At 43.5% G+C, this 27665-nt stretch overlaps 1 protein-coding gene across 4 annotated transcripts in view; it reads left to right on the plus strand.

Moving 5' to 3' along the window:
• slc6a9 (solute carrier family 6 member 9) overlaps positions 1 to 27665 on the plus strand; it is a 73099-nt gene that overhangs the window by 6359 nt on the left and 39075 nt on the right. Inside the window, exons 1-2 of one of the 4 annotated variants that reach the window (XM_075483798.1) lie at positions 3685 to 3823; positions 6131 to 6405. In XM_075483798.1, coding sequence (XP_075339913.1) covers positions 6376 to 6405 — 30 coding nt within the window. In that variant the 5' untranslated portion in view covers positions 3685 to 3823; positions 6131 to 6375. Of the gene's footprint in view, positions 1 to 3684; positions 3824 to 6130; positions 6406 to 18722; positions 18966 to 27665 lie in introns of those variants that run through there. The other 3 variants (XM_075483799.1, XM_075483800.1, XM_075483797.1) reach the window with 3 other exon arrangements.

The raw sequence follows: 27665 nt of genomic DNA on the forward strand, positions 1-27665 counted from the left end.
TCTAAAACCTGCAGGACAGCGGCCCTCGAGGACCGGATGTGGCTATCCCTGATCTACAGTAAAACCTCAGTCAACTGGATTTTGAATGGAAAATTGGGCCATCGATCCAGGGGTCTGAATCAGGTCCTGTTTCGTATCAGAATCAGAATCAGAAACGCTTTTTATTGCCAGGTATGTGGACACACGAGGAATTTGACTCCAGTTACACCTCACTCTCTTTAGTGCAACAAGTGCAAAAATAGACAAAAAATAGACATAGAACAAGTTTATCTATATACCCCTACTATATAGTATTGCCTAATGTCATATAATTTGAATTCAAATTTAAGATCTAAGGCGTATCACCTCTGAATAACGGCATTATTACAAAAAAAAAAACTTTAGAAAGACTTTTTCATCAAGTAGAGGTGCCATGGCAGCAAATTGACACAACAAAGTGAATACCTCTGTGATCACTAGCACCCAAAGTGACCTTTGAACTTCAGAACCTTCCCAGTTTTGGACCTGTGCGCTGTGCCTATCTACATGTATTGTCTCCAAGTATTTTGGCTTTCTAGAAAATCTGAAGAGTAAAACCTACAACTACAAATGTTTGGGAACACAGTAAAGTTACAGCAGTAATACAGCAATACTGTGATATTAACAGTGCCACAGTGGCAGTTATCAGTGGACATTAGTGGTTTGTGTGACTGCGGAAACAGTGCGAGGGTTATAGCTTCCCATCAACCTCATGGTATGAGTGAAAAAGGTTTCGGATAGTTGACATTCATAGTTGGCACAATGAAAACCTGTAGATTTTCTAAAAAACTGCTGACTGACAAGACAGTTACCAACCTAAAGAATTTTGCCAGCATTGAAACATTTCAATACGTTAATGGTCCAAAGCTCACTGCCAGAACCAGAATTTAGAAATGACCTTGCCAAGTACACTGCCTCACAACCTCACAGCAAAGATCCACGGAAAAAAATCTCTCTCTACATCTCTTGAGAAATTTGTAAAGCACTGACACATAAAATACTTCAAGTCATTCACATGAAACTGTTTCAAAGGCACCATCGAAAGCCTATTAAAATGACAAGCGACCGCAAAGCAAAGCAGCGCGGTGCAGGGCTGGAAACAAAAGTTGTGAACTGCGGTATTTCAGCCCCCCGGTTGGTGCGGGGCAGTTTCAGGCCTGGAAATGTGCATAACAAACTGTGGAGTACTTCAAAATGAGTCCGAAGTACATAGTTTTAAGGTTCACAAACTTCTCCAGAGTTGCTTTAAGAGAAAATACCTGACTTTTTAGCTTAGACTAGTGCAATTAGTGTAAGGTGACACAATTTTGGAGTGTTTGTGTTTTTGCACAGTGGAGCATTCCCATCTGCCGCTCACTGTATTTTCTAATACGACGACTGATGTATTTTCTTCTTACGGTCTTGTTATCTTCTCTGGTGTATTTTCTGGGCAAAGGTCTTCACTCCATTGAAAGATAAGAAGGGACGACCCCTGTACTGTTATGTTTATGCTCGTGCGTTTTGGTTGTAGCGGCGGCTGCTCACAGGCTGTCATCAGAGGACAATCTTTTCTCTGCTCCGTTTTCATTATCTATGCACGAGTGAGCTGTGATTTCCACTCAGTTTTTTGAGCTGGTGGGGGGCTCAGAAAAAGCCCACAGTGCTTCGCAGTTGGTTTTAGCGCTGGTCGATGAGCTGATAGAGATGATGAGTTTTCTTCCATTGTCACTATTTAAAAAAAAAAAAAGAAGGGAGGGAGGGAGGGAAAAATCCCAATTTGTGAGCTTTTTAATAAAATCCCACATTTTCTCATTCCAAACTGTATATCCGTTCACAGTGTGAGGGGAAAAAGGCTGTCTATCATGACAAAACACAATTTACAGAGTCCCAATCATACTGCCGCATATTGACCTCATTGATGATAGACACAGCTTGCTTTGCAAGCCCAACAATATGAAGCATTGTGAGCACGTCTGGCAATAATGGATGCTGTTTTGTCTTGAGCACGCTGTGCTGCACATCGTGTCAGACGAGGAACCGAGGGCTCTCACACTGATTCAGCGCAGATGCAGTTTGCAAACAGCCACGCGATTGTGTGACGACGGGAGGCTGTTTGCGATTAAAAAGAAAAAGGTATTTATTGAGTCTTCCTCGCATGCCTGCGCCTGATTGGGCCAAAAACCTGTCGATGTGACACGGATATGCACGCTTTGGTTTTGAGAGGGAAGCAGCGCCTCAAAACCTGGGGCAAAACACCAGTTGACCAATCCCAAAACACAGACCAGTCTGTAGATCAATGAAACACAGGGAATTGCCTTCTGCCCAAGGGATTATTTCAGGGACGGTTATTTTATTCTGCCACTGAACTGCCTTCATTACAACCAGAAGGAAAAAGTTTAAAAAGTTACTCTTAAATAGTAGCACACGTCTAATTAAGCTGCCGTGATTTGGCACCAGGGACACCAGGGGGTTTGTTACTGGCATCAAAGTTTAGATTTGATCATACTTTGTATATATTTTATATTATTTGTTTATCCTTTAAGTTTGTTGATGCAGACCCTGAAAATAATTTCAAATGGAGGCGAGGGTCATACCCTATATGCCGGCGACATGCTGTGCTGTTTGTCCTCGGTATCGGCCAGCTCGGCTCCCCATCCCGGCTCTTTCCTGTACCTCCGAACAGCTGGAAGTTAGAAACGCAGCAAGTTAAAGTGAATATTTGTGAAGGCGCTGCTTTAAATCATCTGCTGAAGTAAAACATAATGCATCAATGGCAGATTTTTCTTTCTCCTCTGAATTTGATCCGTTTGTTGGCTGCTTTGTCACACCTGTCTGCCTTGATTCGACTATGTTCCTGTTGACCTTTAACATGATCATAAATGGACCCACTTAAGTGGGTGGGGAGGGGTAATCACAGCACTTCTTACTCATACCCTACAGTTTGCATACCCTGTAAGGGTAAATGTAACACCCACTTAGGTGGGCTGTTTCAACATCCAGTGGGCTCAAACTCCACTGTCAATTTATTTCTGGTGGCCTTTCTGCCCTTTTGCCAGAATTGCCATTCCGAGCACACTAGGGTCTTTATTATTCTCCATTATTTCAGGCATGGAGTGGGAGATAAACTGTAAAGTGGGACCCAGCAGTTGTAGAAGGTTACTCTGGCCATGGGTAACTCTTGATAAGAACAGTATGCATATACACAACGTAAACAGTCCGTTCAGAAGCCACTGCCAGTCATCCTTGTAGTTTAGTCAGAAAGGTACGAGTGTTTCCTATGCGCTTCTTTGTAAATGACAGAAATGGCCAAATCAATTTAAACAGAAAAAAAACAAAACATCTCAAGGTAGATTAAAACCCAAAACCAAATCCATAAGCAAAATATGTTTAGCTTAAAATGACATAGAATTTAAAGAAGACGGGAAAAAAAACCCAAATGTTGAAGATTCTGGAACCAGGTCAGTGTCTATATGTCAGTGTCAAGGCTGTGCCGTGGGGCCTCATGTAATCTGTGCGGGGAGGCTCATTGTTCAGGTGCTGGGACATCCCTCACAAGAGCGAACAAACACGTCAGGTTTGAGTGGGTTTGCTGTAACTTCTTGCTGCCACTCCTCCCAGAGTGGTCCAATAGGCTTGGCTCAGCTCCTTGTGTACATACATTAGTAAAGTCGACCAGTGGGACGGAGCCAGAGCTGTGTGGTTCGATCACAGACCTTTGCAGAGTCTTTGCAGCAGTTAGTTTCTCAGGGGGCTGAGCCGGCTGATATACAAGTTGCAGTTTTTCGTTTTTTTCTTTTCTTTTTCCTCCAGCGTCATATTGTGAATGGTAAGGTTCAGTTTTTTTTTTTCTCTTGTCATCTTGACTTCAGTGTTCAGCCTGCTGTGTATGATGGATGTCCTGGGGCAGTTTTGAGTCCTTGTGGGCTCCCATACATGTGATCGGCAGTGGTTTTGCTTGTGTGAGGATTTATGAGCGTAACACTGAATGGTGGCTATATTTGGCAACTTTTCTCTCCTATTTGACTCCTATTATGGAGTTAAGAAGGAGAGAGTGATGCTAAAGAGTCACTCTCTTTGAGTTCAATGGCCGTCTCGATATGACAACATATAGGATTGACATAAAAAAACATTTGATATCTAATTTTTTATTCTTTTTTTTAAATGTTTTTATTTTCAGACCAACATGAAGATTTGCTGCTTTTCCGTGTCTCATATTTTGGGGCAAGAGATCTTTTGTAGGGCTGCAGGGAGGGACATTCTTGTATACGACTTGTTCGGGCACAGTCTGATTGTTGCGTTCCTCGAGTCACTCCTGAATATAATTAGGCGAAGCGCAATGATACGCCGGTGCGATAAAGAGGTTTTGCCACAGAGAGCTGGAGGAACCTTTAGGTGTGCAGTATGTGTCAAAGTAATGCCCAGGACCCCGTGTCTCCATCTGAAGCAGACCAATGCACTGTAATGAGATGGTCAAGATTTTTTCCCTACCAGTTATCACTTTTGTTACTTGGGTTGCTTCAGCCTTTGCTCCATACATTTTTAACAGGAGACGGGTCAAACACACACTCTGTGTGTATCAGGCCAGGTTTTTGGAGGTCATGCAGAATCTGGTCTGGTGTTATCACGCTGAAATAACCACTTATCTCCCAGGAAAAGACGTCACCTTGATGGCAGCATATGTTTCTCTAAAATTCCAATAACAGCCTGGCTGGAGTGTTTCATCTCTGGCAGATGTAAGTTTATCCCAAAGTACTAAGTTTTTGTGGACGAATAGCTGTCACACTAAAAATTTGTTTTTTTATTGTCCCTTTTCTTATCCAGAAACCATAGGATATGGCTGCCAGAGCATAACCGTTTGCCTTATTAGGCTTTCACCTCAAAACTAAGCAAAAAGCAGATCCGACATGTCCACAACCCGACGAAATAGTGGAAAACGTGTGGAAACATGGCATTGATGTTTGTTATCACCAGCTGTTTGCCACACTTTACCACTGAATGAAGGCGATTGAGCAGACATGTTCATGATAATCTCAAGTGATTGCGCATATGTAATTAGCTAATTGTGACGGGCACGGAGAGAGTCGACATATAGCTTCCCCCCCTTGGGTAATAAGAGTTCTGGTTACAGTTCTGGAAACCACAGTGAATTGTGTTGGGAAAATGGTACTTACAAGCCCATTTGGCTATACTGATCGTGGTGACGTGATGGTTTCTCATCCAGCCTCATCCAGCCTAAGGGCTCAAAGGACACTCGCATCCAACCGTGGTTTCCGTCCTTAAAACACTGAGATTGTTCCAGACTCCTTAAATCTTTCCACAATATTATGAGCTTTAGATTTCGAAAGACCGAAGCTCTTTGTACTCTTGCATCCAGAAATGTTTTTGCTTTTTATTTCAAAGTAGTGAGCCACAACCTGTCACCCTCATCTCTGCCCAAATGATCTGCTGATAGTGCAATATTCCAGTATGGCATTATTTGTAAACTCTATAAATTCTTGTGTTATTTGCTTCCCGACCACCATTTTTGTTTTGAGTGTGCTGCTGGCATCACATTTCAATTTTACTTTGTATTTTCTAAGTACAGTGACGTTTGTTAAGCATTTCCTTTGTACTTGTGAGTGTTAAACCAAATTTCAAACAAATTAAATGTCATGATTTGTGTTTTCTCGCCAAGACGAGCGCTTCAAAAAGTGTTTTTCTGCCACCTTTCCCTAAATCCCGGCTCAGCGCTCTGTTCCCGGTTTGGCCGTCGTACAGCAGTAGTCAGTGTGCAGTCTGAATGTTTCCCTAACAGTTAATCTCTTTACACAAAAGGGCACTTTGTTATGGCAGCTGCTTTGCTACAATATGCAAATCTTTTACAAAATGTATTTGAAATTCTTTGCATCTGCTCCAACCGTTTTGTCAGAAGGTGGATTTTCACCTTCTGATTTCAGTCACGCCCAGAGCACAAACAGTTGATGCTTAATTGGAATATTTTTCACTTCAAATCGGGTCATGTTTAAAGGCCGAGGAGCTGGTTTGAACATAGCCAAGTGGAAAAGTAACTAAAAAGTGTTGCCTTGCCTCCCTCTCCTTCCCCACTCCTCTCCTCCCTCCACCTCTCTCTGCCTGTCACGTGTTCTTTTCATAGCATAGAAAAGTTTCTGGATTAGGGCAGAATTAACACAAAGCAGCGACGCCACTCCAGCTACACTTGCAAACGACACAGAAAGAAGGGGGGACCGAGACAGAGAGCCCGACGCGGCGGGGTAAAGACGTTCGAGCGGACCACGGCCACCTCAGAAAACTCCGAACTCCGATAGTGAGTGGCGGACCGGGCCATCCCAGACAGAGCCGCAGAGAGGCAGAGGATCTTTGCCGACAAGGTCCTGAAGGATGGAAGAGAAGCAGTTTGCTGGGATCCTGGTAAGTTCTCCTTTTTGCTCAGTAAACAGTGCACACAGACACAAACAGACACTCGGGCTTTTAGATGAAGCCACATCTTCACTGTAGGGTGGGATGCAGCTGTTGGACCACCAGTTGAGTAACCGCCTCACCCTTCCCCCTAATTTGGAGCCAGGTGGTTTAGTTTCACTGCACTGTGATCACTTACATGACTGCAATCGGCTGTCTCTCTCATTTTGTACTCAAAAGTGAAAGTCTATGCTCACAATTATCTGAATTACTCTTCTTTTTTTTTACTCATTTAACTGGGAAGGCCACGCACAGCTCAAGTTTCTTCCTTGAATCTTTCTGTTTGTTGTTTGAGTTCAGTCTTCCCCTGCTGCTCACCATGGCGATGCTTGCTACACATCGTCAGCTCAACCCCGTCCCAAAAAGTCTGCAAAGTTTGTCTTCACTCACGGAGAAAGAAGTTTCCTCCTGTGTTTACTGTGCCCCGCCAATCTGTCCTTTACCTCAAACAATAAACGTGTCCTTGCTGGTTTTTCACTGCTGATAAGAGACGGGGCCAAGAGGTAAACGTGTCAGTGTCAGGCCTGTGCTGCCGGCCGGCGGAGCTTTAAATAGAGGTTTGGCATCATTGACAGTCAGGTCACTTCTCCCTCTGTCTCCCCCACTCAGTCCAAGTCCTGCGGTCCGTCTTAAGATGGCAATGAACACAAACTAAGCTCCAACTCTCCACTGACATTCTCGCTTGTTTGAAGCCTTGCTTTCCACTTTATTCTTTTCCTCTGCCACATCCTTTCAAGACATTAAATGAATACACCTCTTCTTGACTTGTGAGGAGGACGTTATCAGTCTGGTCCGCTCTCACCTGCCGCTTCCTGTTGGACGAAGGAGATTGGATTCTTGCTTTCAGAACTTTTTGTGTGTGTGTGTGGTGGGGGGAGTTTGGCAGTCTGTAACTGAGCTGCAAACTTGACAACAGTCGGCCTTTTGAATAGTTTGGCTCAGGTGGATGGTTGTTATATTGCAGAAGTAAATGCTTTCTTTTTGTATGTGCCGGCATGTTAGTAGACCTAAGCTGCATAAGTGGTCAGTGGGGAGTTTAAAACCTCAGGGGTGTACGACATCCTCGAGCCACAAGGGGCTTGTAGTTTAGTAACATGTGAATGCATCAACTTAAAAGTTTGTCAAAAGTCACAGTTGAAGTGTTCCAAGTTTTTGTTTAGTTTAGTTCTTTTTAGATCTGAAGGAAATCTCTTAAATGCATTCTAAAAAGTAGAGATGTTAGAGAAATACAGTGAGGGTTGTTGTTCAGATTCACCAAACTAAAAACACCTGGGACTTTTTGTTCAGTACGCTGTGGTGTTGGTTCAGTACAGCGACGACGAGGAGCCCAGGGTTTGATTTCAGATTGCTTTCAGGTGACTTTATCGGTTTATGAAGCTAAACAATGCACAGCGCTCCTGGGAGCTGGTAGAAGAGCTCCAGCGGTCCCAGCAGACAGCTGCTCGTGAACACTTATAGAACCCATCTGTTGTGATTGGTCACCACTGATGGCTGGGGCCGTTGTCTTCAGCAGTATCGGACAGTGATGTCAGTGGTGGCTTAGAGTCAACAAAGACTCAAAGAAAGTGTGTGTGTGTGTGTGTAGGAGAGTGAGACAGCACACAGGCAAAGTCTTGCTCCCATCACCAACTGTCACTTCGTTCTTTACTCCACTCCACCCTCTCCTTAATTCCTTTTATCTGCCTCTTCCGTCTCTTCCTCCCCGCACGCCTTTTCACATCCACACCAACAATTTGTAAACGTTATTTATTCGCCTCCCGTTTCACATCTAATCCGCTCATCTTCAGCTCTGTTTGTAAATCGCCTTTGTCTCTTGTTCTCCCTCAACATTGCGCCACTTCTTTGGAAGTCCCTGCCCTTTTAGTCAGGTTAGATTAATTTACACTTGCCCAGATGGTTGGTGGATGGACCGTTCACCATAAATCTCCAGACACACAAGGCGGTAGCTTCCTGCTACCGCTTGGTTCAGCCCGTAGCCTCCTGCCAGGACCCTTTCTGTCCAAACGTAATTCTCCTCTCCTCTGAAAAGCAGCCCCATCCCCTCAATCTTCCTGCGCTGTCTTTCACCGCCCTGGAAGCCGCTACTTCCACTGAGCGGATGAGCAGATGGTGCCCTGGCACAAGCTTTTACTGGACGGGCGGATATCTGTCTCTTTGTTTTTACTCCTTAGTTACTTCTTTTACACTTGTAGTCTTTAAAATGTCTGCCGTTTAGATGTATGTGCCGGGATGTGAGAGTAGGAGGAGAAGAAGGAGGAGTTGGACTGCGGTGTTGTTTATATGTCCACTCAGTATTGCATTCACAAATCAGGCTGTGCGGACCACAGCTGCTCCCCCACAACCGTCAAGGCCAAGTTGAAGAAGAGGCCACGTACAACTGACCTATGATCTTTGGCAAGCTTTTTAATCTTACAACTTGTAAGATTTTGCAAGCTTGGACTGATTATTTAGTAACACTGCTTGATGCTAGAGCTCTGCCAGCAAAGAAGTCACAACCTTCTGAACCCTGATATTTTTATATTTACTCAATTATGTGTCACAGCATTCATTTATATCTGCTTGTTGCAGCACAATTTTGAACATATGCATCGGTGGGAATGTCATTGTGTCTGTGAATTCTGCTTGAAACTAAATATTAGGTCCATTCTTTTCATATTTTGTGACTAATGGAACCAAAATACTAAACTAGCAAACTAAGTAAAGTGCAGATTATTATTATTATTGTCGTTACCAGCCCTCATATCATATAGTGACAGGTACAGTCAGTGACGGTGTTATTACGCAAAAACGTTGTTGTGTAAGACTGTGATTGGTCTAGTGTACCCTCAGAGTTGTGAGCCATTTGGCATGTGAGTGTGTGTGTGTGTGTGTGTGTGTGTGTGAATGGCTGAAAGTGTGAGAGATTGAGCTTTTTTCACTCAGTGGCTATGTGTTTGTGCGTGTGTCCTTTTCCCAGGGGTTGTGTGGCTAATGTGTGCTGTAGGCTGTGAAGTGGAAACTAAATAGAAAGGCAGAGTAGAACCCACAGCCAAAACTTCTACGAGGTTAGTCGTGCAGTCTGTCTGCGACTGCTGTCAGATGTCAGATGGGCAGATTGTCCACCACGTGTGCCACATGATCTGCATACGCTTACAGGTGAAACCGCAGCGAGTTTATCGCCCTCCCTCTATGCGCACTTATGTAAGAGACATATTGAGTTGCCAGTCAGCCGGCTGAGTTAACAGCAGTGCTCAGCATCCGTGCCGACTGCCTCTAGATCCAACAGCCAACAAACAGATGTGAACTGAGAGCCCGAGAGAGACGGGGGGGGTTGAGGTCAGACATGATTTTGTCTCTTGTTTCACTCCACCTCCCGACTGACCGACTCGTTGGGAAGGAAAAAAACCAAACGATGCCATCATCCGTACGGGGTACAGGCGGCGCCCAGTGTGTGCATAACGGCAGCCACTGTGGCGAGCGCACAATTGAGAAACACGGGTCGCGACTGCCAAACACGTCCGCTGCTGGGCACTCTTGAAAAGGTAACCCACCACCAACCGACTTCCAGTGTATTGTCCACACACAAATACAGATCAAGAGAAGAAGAAAAAAAACGGACTCCATTGTGCTCCGAGCCTTTTGATGTCTTTAGGGAAAAACTGCTCGGGTTGAAAATTTTGTTTTCTGAATTTCTTCCTCTCGCCTTTTCTTCTTCTGGTTTAATGGGTTTCCCCTCCCTCCGACTCCACGAAAACAGACATGCGAGTTTAAAAGAGGGGGACTTTACACTTCTCTTGTGAAATTATGGACAGTCAGCAACCCCCACCCCGCCCCCTGGTTTCTTTTGGTATTATTATCATTTATTCAGTGGCTTCCAGTTGAACTCTTTCCAAAGGCCTTTTGAGAACCATATTTTGATAATTTTTTGCGCTTGAACCCAACCTGCTCCCTCACCGTGCGCGTGTGCGTGCGTGCGTGTGCGTGCGTGTGAGTGTTGAATGGCAGCTGTAAGCCTGGGACGAGGGGTGGTCTGTTTTTCTCTGAGCGGGACAGCCCTCTCCTCCCTGCTCGTACACCTCCTCTGTCTTATTTAACACTTTTCTTCTTCTCTCCGTTTCCGGGTCTTTTCAAACACGGTAATTGTATAAAAGCCTCTTTTTGGCTCTCAGATTGTTATGAGAAAGGTCCACGCTGATCGTGGTGAAACGGGACAGGTCCAGGTGCAGCTCAGCTGGAAAATAGTGGGATTCGACAAAAAAAAGAGCAAATCACAGGCGGCCTCGGTGATGTTGTAGAAAGCACTTTGGTGTTGACTGTTTGTCCTCACAGCTGGATCGTGGAGCCTCTCGAGGGCTGTTTGGGCTTCAGTGTCTTGCTCACATGGCTTGAGATCGAACTAGTAACCTCACGACTGGTGGATGACCGCTCCAAGACGTGTGCCACAGCTGCGGTTATGGGTCAACACAACATAAAGTAACACTGTAATGGAAATTATTCGAAATATATGCTCATCGTGTCTATGAACTAAACAGTTTGTGCGTCTTTTAAAAGTGTTGCTTGTTTTGTCCGACCAGCCACGTAAAATCCAAACATTTTAGAATGACAGAAAAGAAGAAGATTAATAAAACAATCTTTTTCATGAGGAACCTAATAGGAAGTTATTCAAGAAGTTTGTTCATTTTAGATTTGTTTGTAGCTTATTCCGTTGTCCAAATAACAGACTTCGTTGTGCTTGGCTGGTGTATGTGCAGTTGGTCATGTACATGACATTTGAAAGTCTCTCTCCTCCGTAAAGACATTTTTATTCCTTTGATGTTTGGGTCTTTGCACACGATAAAGACTGGATGAACTTGTGTGCACGACGCGGCAGGACCTTGGACAGTGCTTTTCTTTCCTTCATAAGCGAAGAAGACATATTTCCTGTCTTTCCTGTCCTGGCTGTTTTTCGCTCTTGTCACATTTTCAGCACGGCAGTGACTTCTGCCACGTGAGGCCAACTTTTCTCACATGTGCCTCGCTTTCATCCCAGCAATGGTCCCATATGTTTGTCAAAACGTGTATGTTGTGTGCTTTTTCCGGCCCGATTTGTTCCCATGCCTTCTCTCCAATGAGCCCCGCTCTCCCCGGGGGTCGGAACCGAAGCCTCACGCTATTTATACAGAGCGAACAGCTGGGGCCCTCCCAGCCAAAGCAGTGAGGGATGATGGATCGGGGGATGGGTGGAGAAATTATGGAAACTTCAGGTTTAACCAAGCGTTGTAAATGTCTCTCTGTTCCCTCTTTATTTGCCCCCTTGTCTTTCGTGCCGTCATTTGCATCCCTCCCCTGGGGTGTTCAGAGGCGGGCGAGGGGCAGGTCGTGTCCAGATCAGCTGGGCCGCCGAACGAGTTTCACCCGCTCATCTGAATCTTCATCGTTCTGTTTCCCTTCCTAACCTCTCTGTTCGGCCTGAGCTTTTCATTTGCTCTGTAGCTGATGTTAATCCCTGTTCTTCCCTTCTCCCACACAGTTTCTGTCCTCACTCCCAGTTAAAGTTCTGTTTGGGACAGAATTGAAAAAAAAAAATCTGATTTTCCCTCCTTTAGCGCATCAGCACATCAGTCCATTTGTTAAGTTGGATAAAGCCGAACTGCCGTTGCATTTCTTTCCTTTTCTTCTGCACTACGGCTCCTGCGGTCCTTGTCTTGTTGTGAACTTCAGTCCCGTGAAGTTCTCTCCTCACTGCTCTTCCCTTCCCTCGTTTCATCCAGTCTTATTTCATGACTCCCGACTGCTCTGCCCTCCACTCTCCCAGCTTTTCATCACACAAAGCACTCAGCATGAAGGAGAGACGCAGGCCCGTCCATGTTTCCTTCAGTTCAAGGCAGCTTTCCCTGTTGGAGGTGCCATCACAGGCATGCAGAACTAATGAGAGGTGAAGAGAAATTAACCTAATTGCTGTAAGGGACAGATATATAGATCACAGAGGATGTAATAAGTACAGACGTGACTGCTGGCTCCCTGTGATCTTAGCTGTTTGAAGCAAAAGAAGCCATGTTGTGACTTTGAATTCACATGTGGATATAAATCCCCTATCATGCATGCACAGGCTTATAGTAACACTGTGTTTACCAGAGCTCCTTTATAGTACAGTGCTGTAGTCTTATGAGTAGCTGAGGAATAGATAGTTGACAATTTATTGAGATGTATCAAAAACTGCACAAAAACAGAATGAAGTAGACCTCAGAGCAGCAAACTTTAAATTTAAGTGGAGCAGTGAAAGAAAAAACAACCTTGTTAGCTTTGGCTCCGCTCTGACACTTCGGTCACTGAGCACCTGTGAGGATTCTTCGGGTTCCAAGCGGGTTTCTCTGACCTCAGTTTTGAAGTTTGCTCGTTTTGTCGTCTTTCTTTAAATGTCGTCTGAGCTCGAGGCGGAATATTTTCAGGAATATAGAATCCAATGGATTTCTAGAAGACTGCACGTCTTTTTTTTCTGCACAGGACACTAAACAGTCTAATCACTGATGCACTGATAGCAGAGACAACGCGAAGATGAATTCAGGCAGCGCATCCAGCACATACTGGACCGAAGGCGAGGAAAATCCCATCTTTACAAGCCAAAGACAGACTGACATTTACTATCATATGGTATAAATAAGTATCACCTTTGGACTGTGGGAGGAAATGTACATTGACACCGACTCACATGATTTCCGTATAAAAGGATGCAGTTTGCTCTTTTCCACTGAATTTAAATTGAGTTAGATGGCCTTTAGAATGACAAAGCTCTCTCAGACGGAAAGGTATTGGAGAGATTCTGCATATCTGTCATGATTATGCATAGACGTTTGTGATTATTTGTCAGTGCAGATCAGAAAACAGAGAAAAACACGAGAGAAGAGAATGAATTATTCAAATGATATGTGCTTTTTCCGACTCCTCTTCAGACTTTGCGTTTTCATGTCTGAGCGGTGCATCTTTCTATAACTTCCCCTGCCACTGAAATGCTAATGTGACACGAAACACGAAATGTTGCCTGTTGACTGATGACTGATCCAGATGATGAGGCCCCCTCGTGAGAAATTCTGATTTATGACGCCAAGGAGGAAAGACATCAGCAATGATCTTAGACGAGGAATTCTTGCTTTAGAGGGGCTGCAGGAGAAAGCCTCTTCTCTCTTTCAGAGAGATTCAAAAGGCCTCATTATGCTGGGGTCTCACCACAGCCATCGTGTCAGAACTACTTGTTGCAGTTGCACCATCGACCCACTCAAAATGAAAGTAGCGTGGCTTAAGTAGCCTATGGAAAAGCTTACTTATTTACTACCATGACCCAGTTTAGCTATTAGTTCCTGTTATAGTAAAGCCCACAGTATTATCTGATTGTTACCTGCATGCTCTCCTTGCTGCTCTTGGAGCAAAACACAAACAACCTTTGGCAACAAGACATTGTGACTGCCATTGCCTGTTGGTGGTGATAACAGTTTCACACTGATACCTCCTTGAGGCTAAAGGTATTACCTCTAAGCTATAATAAATCAAATAATGAGCCAAAACTGACAAGAAAATAGATGCAAAGACACGATTTCATGCGTTCAACTCTGAAAGAAGTTCAGCTCGCTTGCTAATTACAGCTTCGAGTTCCGTCTTCCACCCACCTGATTTGTACGTGTAATTAACCAGTCTTACAAGGTGATGTAAGGCATGCACACTATCATAAAAACAGATCCTCAAACCACTGTGTATTTATTCTAGTGCAGAGTGGAAAGACTTTTTTTTTCTCACAGCTTAAACCTCCCATTAAGGAGGCAGGATCGACAAGACTGTCGCCTTCATTTTCTTCCTTCAGTTTCTCCATCTCTCTTCGAATTTAGTTAAAGGTGAATTTCTGTCGTATGTCTAATGAAGGAGCTCAGAATCCGTGTCTATGTTTGGCCTCAGGCCTGCCTGTAATTGATGTTGGCATGTGTTGGGATGTTAACAGGAGAGCCTTGAGGACAATAGAGATCCATTCTGACCTTATCAGCAGTGTGCTCCCTGTCCTCGCTGCTGGTCTGTCCGCTCGGATACTTGGACGTTTCTCTATTTGCGTGTGGATGCTACTGGTACGCACAACGGCGATTCCTACTCAAAAACTTTTTGAAGTCTGAGTCAGTTGGCCAGCTAATTAATAGAAAGAACTTTCAGCCACCATCAAAAAAGCTTCATTGACCCTGAAGTGTGAGCGATGGCATTCTCCGTCTCAGAACTATTGCAGTTGCAGCAGGCACACAAAGAAATAAATAAGGGAGAATTTGAACAAGTTGCTTTTGTTATCAGCAGCAGCATCTGTGCTATTCTAATTAGAGGCAAATGACCTAACGTAATGGGGCAATTACTTAACAAAACAAGCCCCCCACCTCCCCTCCACAAAAAGCCAGCTGCAGCCACAACAAGCAATTATTTTACGATCTGTTTGTCCCCCGTCAAATTCAAACAGAATTTTCTCCCATAGCCTCTGTACTGGCTGTCTGCATGATTAAAGCACAGTCAAGTGTAAGCGTGTGTCTGGGTGGATGCACTCTTAAAGCCTTTCATTAGATTTGACCTAATCGTAGGCCAAAAGACCCGAGGCTGAGCTGCTAATAAGTGGCTGCATCCTTGTGGAGCAACAAATGATACGCCATAAGGCGCTTTCTGACCTGAGGAGCTTTTCATAGTTCCTAAAACTGTTGGTTGAGGGAGCTGCTACATTAAGTGATTATTGTAATTTTTTTTATAAAACATGTTTATGGTCTTTCAGTTGGTAAACTTGCTGCACAAAAACATTCATCACTGGTTAAGACTACGTAGGTGTACACTGGTCAAACGCACAAACACAGCGCTGGCCACCAGTGTGTTATCATAGGTAAATGCTGGCTGTGCAAACGTTCGCCCAAAAAAAGGTAACGAAGCACACAGTAATTCACAGACAACGAAGTCCAGGTTACACTGGCGCCATATTTGGTACCATATTTTGGCCCTAAAAGAGACTGTTAAAGAACCAACTTCAGTAGCCTCACAAAAGTGTTTCTACTCTGAAGGTTCGGACTGAATTGAATCTTTTTTTGTTTGGATCGGTCAGCTTTTCGTCAATCCTGCAGCTGCCACAGAGGTCTGATTATTTTCGGCCCTTTTTCTAAATACCTCATGTATAGATTACTCTCCGGATAGACGGACCATTTCACCTAGTATTACAAAATGTGTTTCTGAACAGGATTACCAACCATGCCTCTAAGGGGGGGTAGGGGTGCGGTGCAGAGTAATGTTTGTATACTGACTGCAGTGAGTCGAGCCCAGTTATAAACAGTTTTGGCTCTGCGTTGACATCACAAATCGCTCAATTTATAATGACCAGTGCAGCGAGCGTAATCAGCTCTCCCTCTTAGAAATAATAACGGCTGTCATGTTTCACAACACCATAATGCGTCACAAAATGGCTGTTGGTTGCGCATGAGTAGACCACGGTCCAAACTGGATCATCAATCCGGAGTTAAATAACCTCCCCACTGTGTTTTCGTATGATCTCGAATCGTTGGAGGATTAGTTCAGTCGAGTCTATGGATCTTCATTCAACAGTTGCATTATTTTAAAGGCATTTAAGAGTAAAATGCCAGTTCTACCTTCACGGCAGACTATTCCGACTTCTTCGCTTCAGCTGTTTGTTCAGCTTTAAACACTGTGTATTTTAAGGTTATTAGGTACTGTGAATTATTTCATCTTATTGGGCCTTTTTTTTTTTAAGTGATTCAATATTTTCTTTTCATCTGTTAAAACATAAGAATTTACCAGTTTGAGATAAAGTGTATTTTACATAGCTGTAATTATTTGTAAAGTGTGTCATGGAAGCCCTTCCCTGCACCTCCTTGCTTTTGGAAAAACCTTCTGATATCCTCAACACAACAGGGCAACAAGCAGATGCCAACAATTACCAGCAAGTGCAAGCGCTTTCCATAGTTCCAGGTTGAGTTAAGCAAATGCTGCTTGGATGAAATAAACTGGTGTCATCGAAACTGTAAATATCCATTACAGTGGATTATTCTCACTTTTTTTCAAGAATGTGTGCGTGCGTATGTGTGTGTGAGGTCAGGTTCACCGATCTATCAGCGTTCATCGCAGGGTAATAAGCACATGGCTAATGATGCGCATCCTTTTAGATTTTTCTGTTTTTTAGATGTCCTAGTTTTACTTTTACAATGTTACTTTAAATGTAACAAGGATTGTTTGAAAAAAAAAAAAAAAAACTTTATTTAATTTACACTTATACTGTTTTATTTGAAAGTAATTGAAAACTCATTCTAAACTTTTTAGAATTGAAAGCCTTCTGTGAAAACAATGATTTCATATCCATTTTTACATTGTGATTTCTTCGTCAATTGATGTTTCAGTGGGTACGTAGTCAAACTGAAATGGCTCAGATCATCAGAGTAAGTGTGAGAAACCATCAGCTTCAGTATTTTCGGGCTTTAGTGTCAGAGTGGTCGGCCCCACCTGCAGAAGGTAGCGGTTTTACAAGCCCCAGTGTCAGGTGTGTCTTTTGGAGCAGGCGGACTGACCTCCTTTTCTGTTCCACACCATCAAACTGCCTTACTTGCTTCTCCTGGAACAGAGGGTGTGAAGGTACTGAAGAAGCAGACAATTTTCCATTTTTTTCTATTCTTTTTTTCTCCAATCAGTAAAAATAGAATGCCCCCCCCACTGTTTAACATTAAAATAAAATGGCTTTGCCCTAAGATGCTGTGTAATTTTGCTGCGTCACAACTCTTCAAAAGTGAGTTTACCTATTTAATGAAATATAAGTCGAAGAGTTGATAGTTGGTGCTCGTAAGCAGTTGTAATGCAAAAAACTGCTTTAGTGCCTCATAAACAACGATGAGTCTGTTCTGCCTGTATCAACATGTGCAGTTGTTTGACAGGAGCGCTTCTTTTCTTTGCCTTTAGTACTTCCTCTCAGCACATTGAATAGTGCGGGTGAATGCTAATTATTCTTTTATCGCATCCCCTGTGAGATTCTATTGCTCTGAACTGATGAACAAATGAATAGCATCCTGTCTGCGTTGCTCGTCTCGTGTTAAACATAACTTGAGGGCCTCCACTCAAGCGGCAGCGGCCATTGTCCGCAGCTATCAAATACCCATTAGGCCGGGTGCCAGTTGCTTGTCAACTTTTGACACGCCTTGCACCACATCCTGTCAGAGAATTAATCCTGAGTGACTTGTTGAAAGACAGCATCTCATACTTCCGCATGAGGGACGTTTTTGTGGATCCCTCAATCACGCCCCTATTGTGGATGCACTCTTACGTTTGTCCGTGTGTCCCCTTGCTCTTTTCGTGGTGTGCAGCCATTAGCCATATGCTGGCAGGCAGGCGCATCAATGTGGGCATCAAATCAGAGGCTCAGGAGGAAAGCGCTTGAATTTGAAAGGGTGTAACTCCACGAACACGTCGCAGGCAAGGCGAAGGAGGTGGGCTGGCCTCTCGATGCGACATGGCGGGCGGGTAGGGGATGAGGGGGGGGGCATTGGCAGTGTCAGGGCGTAGAGACGAACGAGTATTTGGAAGAGTCAAGTACTACTGAAAGGGAAGTTGTTGGTGGTCTGCAGAGTTGCAGCAGCCGCCCCTGAAAACAAACGAAAGAAATAAGAGAGACAGAGAAAGCGGGGGGGGGGTCTCCGGTGAAAGGCGTGGGGGCTCCTCATTTCTTGGGCTTTCCACTTTTTTTTCTCTTTTTTTTGGTCTCCTTGCATTAATCTGTTGAGGGAAAGAGTGAGGGAACGAGAGGGAGAGAAGCTTGGCCGAAACCCATGGGTACCCCAAACCCCCACCACCCCCCCACTTTACTCCGGCCAGCTAAACTTGAAGTTCAACACCCCCTCTCCTGTACCCTCCACCATCATCGGTCCTCCTCCCTCCCACTTACTTGCTCTGTATTCAGCCTAGGTGCTGGAGTGACAACGAGCCATTCATTGTGGAGGTAGAGCCGAAAGACTGTGGATCTCTCCTGTGTCTTTTTTGGGAGGTGGTGGGAGTTGGGGGGAGGGGGGAGAAGGGGAGGGGGGCTGGATGACAGAGGAGAAGGAGGGAGGGAGGGAGCATACTTCTGGAATGGAGAAATGCAACAGAAAAAGAGAAAGTAAACGGAGGAGAGGAGAAAGTGAAGAAGGGGGGAGTAAAAAGTAAGAGTGCAGAGGGAGGGAGGGATGGATGGTGGGGGGGAGAGCTGAGATCACAGAGGGAAGGGAGGGGGGTGAGAGAGAGATGGGAGAGAGAGTGGGCTACCATGCCGAATGAGCAGGAGAGGCGGAGAGGAAGCAGAGCTCCATCAGATGAAATGAGGTGAAAGTAATTCAGGCATTAATCAAGCCAGGGCAAAAGGGAGGGTATACTGTGCTTTCTCCCCCCTCTTTCGCTGCGGAATTGAAAGGCAAGGTGTGAATGAAGGAGTCTACAGTGGCAAGCAGAGAAGCACCGCCGGGTCACAGCATCAAATCATGTCCGAGTCGAACACCATTGCCGCTTCCACCGCAGACCAGGTCAGTTTCAGCTGTCATATTGTTTGTTTGAAATCTTTTTTTATTTCACACTGTCATTTTGACTCGTACGGAAAGAGGCGCGCTGATGTTTCTTCTGCATTTGTTGGACCTCCCGTCAGTGTAAGATGTGAGGCGGAGGAAACATCTTGTTTGAAGTCTTAGTGGGGAGACTTGGAGGGAAAAAAAACTGAACCGAATCCCAAGTTCCGGTGAGATGTATATCATCTTTAGATCCTAATTCGGAAGTAGTTAGGGGGAGTTTCTAAGAGCGACTAAGTGTGAGTGTGTGCTTCTTGGACTATCAAAGCAACGATTGTTTTGCTCGGAGCTGCCTGGACAACGGTACAGGGTCCTGAAAGAATTGAATTCATCAAGACGAGCTATTGTCTACGCCGCCTTATTTTTCGGTGATCATTCAGGGGTCCGGTGACGACTCAATACCCCCCGCACCACGTGAGGAGGGGGACGCAGCTCTTTAAAAACCCGACCACGTGTGGCGGCCCTGAAAAGTTTTTAGAAGTAATTGCAGTGGGAAGTCCGGGCAGTCCCTGTGAGAGATGGGGTTGGTAAGGAAGTGGGCTGGTCTGCCGTGTGTGTGAAAGAGAGTGACAGAGGAGAAAAGTAGAAGTGTCCAGAAAAGGACGATATTTATGCTCCTCCACCCTCCACCCCCCCCTCCACAAGCAGATTTAATTGCACACTTTGGCACATACATCCCTCGCTCCGCTTTCCTTTATTAACTGTGGACTGACTGAAGTAATTAAATCGTCTGATCTGTTGAAGATAAGATATACAGTTATTTCCATTGTAGCAGGTAAAGACAAAAAGGTGTGTGCTTGTGTGTGTGTGTGTGTAATTGTGTGTGTGCATCCGACCTTGCTGCCGGCATGCGTTGTTAGCCAAGTCCTTGTCTCCTGTTTCCGATTGCTACTGTCAAGGCTGAGTCAGCTCGCTATAGTTCTTTAGGCAACGACACACACACATGCACGCACGCACACTCACGAGCACACACACAAATGTTTGTGGATTTTTTCAAACAACAAGCGCACCAACGAAACAGACACTTAAATTGCTCACACACAGATTTCAGGAGTGGAAGGTTGATGCAGGCGGAGGGTTGAAGTTATTTCGAGCTTGCGGAGTGTGAGCGCAAGTGGGCTCAGCAAGACGTGCGCGCGGGCGGGCGTGCGTGCGCGATAATCCGGTGATTCTGGACCGTTTTGATTTGTGAACAGGCCAAAGCTTTGACTGACAGGTCTTTCTGAAGTCTTTAGAACTTACAATAGTGCTGCCTGAGCAGATGCGTCCAAGTTTTTGTTCCTAATTACTGACTCATCCCCTTTCTCATCTCCTGTCAAATGGAACGTTTGCTTCAGTAACAGTAAGCCTGCTGCAGGCTGAAGTGTTGATTTTCTAGTCGTTGACTTTTTAGAAAATCAGACGTGCCTTCGTGGTTAAAGTTTTGTTAGTTTTCAGTTCTTCTGCACGTCTTTTCGTCAGTTTTAATCTGAAGTATGAATGTGTTTTGTTGCTGTGATCTGTGATAAATAACTCCTATGCTGCTGTTAAAGCTTTGCTGTTTTTAAACCCACAAACTGGATTTACCCAGAAATCATCCCCAGAAACTTATCACGTCACATTTTCCCTTGTCATGCCCCCACTTCAGAGGCTGAATAACATTCAGACCCCTCCAAAGTGGTAAAAGCAGATATCTTTTTTATCATTAACAGTCCGGATAAATTAAATGAATTTGTAATTGAATCAAACGGAGCAACCTTCATGCAACCTTAAGTCTACGGAACCATCTTCCCTGATGTCACTGAGCAGGTCAATTGGAGTGTTTTTGTACTTTTAAGATGCTCTTCCTGCTTTCTGTTTATTATTAACCTCACACAACTGAAATAACAGAAGGCAGAGGGGTTCATCACAGCGTACACATACATATGTTTCAGCTCTTCTGCCGCTGTGGGAGAAGGTTACTACTCATACTCAAACTACCCAAGATGCAACGTAACGTGACGTCGCCAATCGTCATTTCCTGTCAAAACGGCAGTTACATATTTTTATTCATTAATAATACCGTAGTTATACCATAGCCCTATCTCACGACCCCAAACATCCAGTTTGTTGGTCATATAATTCATAGACACAGATCCCAATATGACCGCATACTCTGCTCAGTTCCAGTAGGTCATGTTTGCCTTAAACCGTTGTAATGTACAGCAGAGGTTGTTATTGAAATATGAGCACCTCTGTTTGCTTCGCAGGAGGCCTTTTTTCCTTTGTTCTGGTAAGACACAAATTGCTTTTGGAAAATGGGCAAAGTCCCCCTTCTACTTTGGTTCAATTTGTTGGATGGATGCACCTCAGCAGGACCTAAAAACATGTTTTTCACAGAAATTCATTTGGCACAAAGTAAAAACAAAACAGAACTGGAACTGTAGTTAACTTTGACATGACAGGGCCGGACGGATATACCAGAGTTGCACCTGCGTTAACGTTGGGCCAGCTTTTGTTTGAGAAGATTTGCCACGTACTAGACTCACATGCTCAGTTTTATCTGCGTAGCACTGGAGAATGCTCTGGGATTAGCATTTTGGGATATGGGAAAAACATTTGCTTGTATTTACATATAGGCACAAACAGCGCGTCACTTTTCTTTTTCGTATTCTAAAATTTTTGCACACATGGCCAGAGACTGTTCTTCTATTAGATCACAGACGGCACTCAGTCATTCCCTTTATCCGTATCGCTACCTTCAACTGCTTCTAAAGTTACTCAATTTCCTGACTCAGAAGTAGTTTGGCTGTTTTTGCTCTGATCAAAACCTCATTCCTCCATTTCCTTTTCTTCGTTACATGGCTTACGTCATTCCTCACAGCAGGAGAACCGACCTCCCCATGTTGGGACAATAGTCTGAGGTCATGTGTGTGATTTCAAGACATGCTCGAATAGTAATTGGAGTAATAAGAAGTTCAGATGGATCTGGTAATTGCTAAGTGAACACTGGTGATTGGCTTTGACATCCCTTTACCCAAAGATAAGATTAGATGATACCATATCTGTATCCAGACAACAGCGCTGATTACCCTGTCATTACTCCGATTCTGTGCAATCTCAGCAAATTATTTGGTAAGGCATTATTTGTTTTATTTGAGTTGTGCTCACGTTACCTGCACATTTCTCTTGAGATTACACTCTGAATCTCTGTTCACTTCTAGTCTGAAATAGTCCCAACTCAAAGACAACAAGTTGCCTCAAAAACGGACCCGAGTTATTACAAAATATTGTTCATAAGCAGATTATCTGGATTTTAGGGTGCCAAATAAGCTAATCAAGCCTGTGTGGAAAGTACACATTGTTTCACTGTAGAGTCATTCATCCAGAGGCTTTCTGCACTCCAACACCTACCTGTCTTATCTATTTGAGTGTACCTAGACATATTTAGCCTGTCTGCCCTGCAGGCTGCCAAGGTTTCAGTGAAGAATTTGTTCTCTTCAAAAAACCCCTTTCTGTTCGGTTATCATAAACCGAGCACAGGCTGGTGTTCTGGCAGGAATATTTTGAAATACACGAGACAAGAAAGGCTGCACGGTGGTGTGGTGGTTAGCACCATCACCTCACAGCAAGAAGGTTCCAGGTTCAACTCCCAGCTGGGGCTTTTCTGTGTGGAGTTTGCATGTTCTCCCTGTGTATGTGTGGGTTCTCTCTGGGTACTCTGGCTTCCTCCCACTGTCCAAAAACATGCATATTAGGTTGATTGGTGTCTCTAAAATTGTCCTTAGGAGTGAGCGTGTGCGGTTGTTTGTCTCTGTGTGGAACTGTGATGGACTGGCGGCCTGTCCAGGGTATACCCCGTCTTTCGCCCGATGACTGCTGGGATAGGCTCCAGCCCCCCGGTGAACCGACCGACGGATTCAGCGGGTATAGAAAATGGATGGATGATGCAAGAAAAGTTCTATGAAACTTATCGAAATAACACATCCACGGACGCCATACATAACATTATGATGGCTACGTATACAGTTCAGTACGTTACATTTGGCGTTGGAAGCCAGCATGGGCCCACACACACACACACACAAACAGAATAACTCTCCCCATCTGGGGGCAGGTGCTGCAGTTTATGGAGCGGAAGTGCAAAGTAGCTGTGTTTACTCGTTGCACCAAGGTTTAGCAAGCAGAGGAACAGACACATGTGAGAAAGAGACAGAAATAGATATAAAATGTGTGTGTGTTTACGTGTATGTTTGTGCCCCCTATTCATCTCCCTGTGGTAGCTCTAACCTTCTGTCTGCCTCTGACTTCACTAAGTTTGGCTTCCGGGCTCACAGCTGCCTTGCCTAAGCACTCACTCATAGTATACAGCACACAGCAAATTGATTATATGTGCATTATGCAGATGAACAGAAGAATTAAGGATGGATATTAACTGAGTGGAGAGGTCAACTGATTAGCTTGGTGAGAGGAGCACAGGGATGCTAATGAGAGGGCTAGAGGAAAATCTTATTGACTTGCTGTGTGCAAGTTATCAGTTTTTTCTTCAATGTTGCCAAAATAACAAAAACTCATATATCCTCTGGGATAACTCAACAACATGACAGATTCAGTTTCATTTTCAGTTTGAGCCAATTGTCCGAGTGGCCCCTTGCTGCGACCTGCAAGAAGGTGGAGTTGGACCATTGAATCAGACAGGATTCCTAAGCTAGCTACTTTAGCTAGCTACTTAAGCAAGCTATGCTAACAGGATCTCAAAATGGGGCTGCATGAGGGGCAAATTCTTACACCATCTGAAACTACTCAAACTTTGAAAGATTTTAACAATGTTTGATGGAACACTGTCATAAGCATCTGATCAATGGAGCAAGTGCAGCCCCATTATTAAAAAAATTTAAACTTTTGCTCCCCCACTTTTTGTATGCCAGCGTTTGAATACTAAAACTGTATCATACAGTAAAGTCCAACAAATCATGCCATTACATTGGGCAAGCTTTTAAACTTGTCAGTATATTAACTCATTGGCTGCCAGCCATTTTCAGTGCAGAGACACCCATACTGCCAAGTGTTTTACAGTATTTTGACTGATTTTCCAAGACCCACAGAAAAGTGTGTCTTATGACTATGTACACACCGAAATTACCAAAAGAAAGAGTAGACTCTCTTCTTTGATCAGGAAAAAAAAGTTTGTTTCTACCATTTTCAGTCCTTTAGTAATAGACAGTAGAACATAGGTTGGTTTCACCAAAAACAGCTGTTTGACCCAAAAAATTGAGAAAACGAGCTCTTTTTTTTTTGTGCAAAGTGGCACTGCTGCCACCTTGCGGGTAATTTTGCCAGTATATTCTCTGTTTAGTGTTTACAAGCCTAAGATTTAGTGACGAACTCCGCTAGATTGTCCCCCAGCCCGCTCCGTTAAAAAACGCAATTGACGTCTATAGACGTCTTTGGCAGTGAACGGTTTTTTTTAAATTGACGTCTATAGACGTCAATGGCACCGAAAGAGTTAATATTAATAACTACCAAAAACAAACAAGAAAATCATCAATCTTCTGCTTTGTTCCTTTAATTTTCTCGATTAAAAAGTGAGTTTATATGATGGAGAAAAGCCAGATTTTAAAGCTATGGGGAATTATTTAATATCATTATTATCTAAAAATCCTAATTAAAAGACTATTGTAAGGCTTATGAAAGACAATTCTGAAATTTGGCATAGCCTATCTGTTATATTTCTAATAGGCACATATGTGTGCTTGGTTCACAAAGCTCTTTTGCAAACTTTAGAATAGACTGTTTAACACATCCAGCTTATTATATTGTGCACTTTCAAGTGCACATGTATCTTAATCTGGCAGAAACTGGCCTCTAAAGATAGTATCAGAATAAATATGTTGTCACAGAGCTGCAATGTTTTGTACAGAATGTGTTCGAAAAAAAATAAAAAAATGTATCAAAAAAAGGATCCACAGCCCCCTCGCGAGTGAAGTATGTTAACGGGTCCCATGAATGCTGTATTGTGGAATTTAACACTGCCCAACTGCTGCATCAGACAGTTATTTACCGCATTTCTACATTTTCTTTACTGCAGAACATTCACGCTGTAACATGGTCCATGTTACTGATGCAAAAGTTTGAAAATCCACAACATAAAGTCTGTTCAGACCTCTATGAAATTATTGAAGTTTGAACAAAGAGTTCCAAAGAGTTCATTGAGAATATGTCTGTATTACATATTAGGCAAAAGTTTACCAATTGATTAGCCTAGCATAACAAAAAGAGGTAAAACAGTTAGCCAACCCATGGACAGCTTGTTCTGGTTTATCTTGTTACCCTCTGGTGAACCTTCTTTCTATTTTATATGTAATCTGCATTTAATCTAGCCTGAGAGGCAACACTGCCTGGAGACAGGATTGTCCTGAACGTTAGACCATTTACGGGTTAAGGAAGCACATGGCGATGCTACTTGGTCAGATGGAATGGTTAGATTTATGTCTGTTCAAAGTACCCTGAAATTACTTTTTGTTATGAATTTGTGACATATACCGGTAGATTAAAAGGAATCGAATTATTTGAACATTTTATCTATCATGTTTAAGCACAGTTGGTCAATGAGTGAAACAGCAGATATAATGATGACTCTTGAAAAGTAACCATCGGAAGTTAACAGGAGAGCCAACTAGCAACGCTATGTTGAGCACATCTTGCTACATTTCTGCTTCATCACATACCAGTTATTAAATCCCCTTCCATGACATTAGGCATCATTCAACTGCCCTGTGATGGACTGTCGACTTGCTTCTCACCATATGACAGCTGGCACAAGCTTCACTCCTCCAACACACTGAACAGAATAGGCCGGTGTAGAAAATGGATATACAGATGGATGAATGGGTGGTGGGATAGTTCACAGCAGCCAAATAACTTCACTGAAACAAGAAACTAAGAGGCAATTTTGAGAATGTGTTTTACACTTCAGAGATGCTAAAAATGACTGGTAGCAACAGGAAAGACGGAGACAGACGCTGACTCAGGTTAAGAGGTTCAGACCTTGAGGTCACTCGGCAGAAAGCTTTTTCTTCGTTTGCTTACCAAGAAAAGGTTGTTGTTTAATCAACTTTTGAAGCATTTTATTTGTTTTTTATCATTGTGCTAAAACTGATTGTATAATGTAAATACTATTTTTCATTTGTTCATCATATTTCAAAACAGGGTGGATCCCAAAACTGTAGTAAAACAAGACAATGTTTTGATTAACTCAATGCCGCTTCACTTACAAGCTCCACTCACCCTTTCGTTATCATTTCACAAAGGGTTAAAGTTCAAATTTGATCATTGGGTCAAAATGGTCAGTAACCCTTCTAGAGTTTCCCTCCTCGGGCAAAAACACTCTTTTAAAGAATGCTGGGGTCATGACAAGGGTGAACAGCTCAAAGCCTTTATTGACACAGGGCAGTTTTTTTTCCAGTCTTGGGTGTTTGGCAGCTGAGATTAGGACTGACATGGATACATTCCAATATCAGCACTTATAGCTATGAATAGGCCTCAACAGCCCTGATCTCAGTTCATAAAACAGACAGACACAGACAAAGACACTTCAAGATATTTGTATTTGGACCCAATGTGGTTTCCCAAAATGCAAGTAATCTGCACCATGACAATCTTAAGGGTAATTTGCTTTTGGAGCCCCTGACCTTCGACTGTACCACACTTTTGTGGACACCCATTTATTGTGGTTCCTGGAACTCTTTATTACAAACCAGAACTAACTGGACCATTGTGGCGAGTTCAGATCTGCCTTTCTGTGTGAAAATGGCAGTAAGCCACTTCACATTCAGACTCGTGAGGTGCTACATCGCAGGCCTAACACTGTGGGAAAGGTCAATAAAGGTCATTGTCACTCCACCTAACTTCACTGCATGAACTCAAGCTTTTTACTGAGTTATACCAACAGTGGAGGTAAATTTGTAATATGTAATGTGTCAGAATAGATACCATTATTTGTCTTTTTAAGACATCCATTTATGTTGTTATTGCTGCCGCTTTACATTTACATTTACACTGCTCAGTTAATCTCTTCTTTATGCAGTAAATCCTGCATTTTCATGGGTTGTCATGAGTGAAATGATACCTCTACAGGAAATTGGAGCTTGCTGAATAGATTCATTCAGCATTTGCTGCCAGTGTCTTCTGCACAGGTTCATATTTGGCACAGTGTACAGTTTTCCAGTCCAGTTCAATGTACTATGTATCATTCTAGCAAGCCATATTTTTATAGCAGCAAAGGGCCCTTTGAAGCTCTCTTACCTTTTACTAGATACTTAGCTTAAAATATAAGCTACATAAAAAAGATGGTTGATGCATCACCGCCGCCCCCCACTACAGGAAAGTGAAATTAAAATATCCCAGTAATGCACGCTGGCATCCTTCACTGTGTCTGGCAGTAAGTGCAGTTTATGTCGTGGCATCTATCTTTACATACAGTCAGTGTTTGAAATAGAAAAGGAAAGCAGGAAGTAGCTTTGCATTATGCAATTCATATTCCTTGTCTTGATTAAAAATACAGAAATGGGGTAAAACTACAGCAGACCCTTTTCTCAACTGACAGTCAGCCATGCGACTGTTAGCCACATTAGCGACTGTTAGCCACATTATCTACTGTTAACCACATTAGCTACTGTTAGCCAAGTGACAAACCAAGCTTAA

This window comes from Odontesthes bonariensis, chromosome 14 (genome assembly GCF_027942865.1).
Source record: "Odontesthes bonariensis isolate fOdoBon6 chromosome 14, fOdoBon6.hap1, whole genome shotgun sequence".
In the NCBI taxonomy this organism is placed as follows: Eukaryota; Metazoa; Chordata; class Actinopteri; order Atheriniformes; family Atherinopsidae; genus Odontesthes; species Odontesthes bonariensis.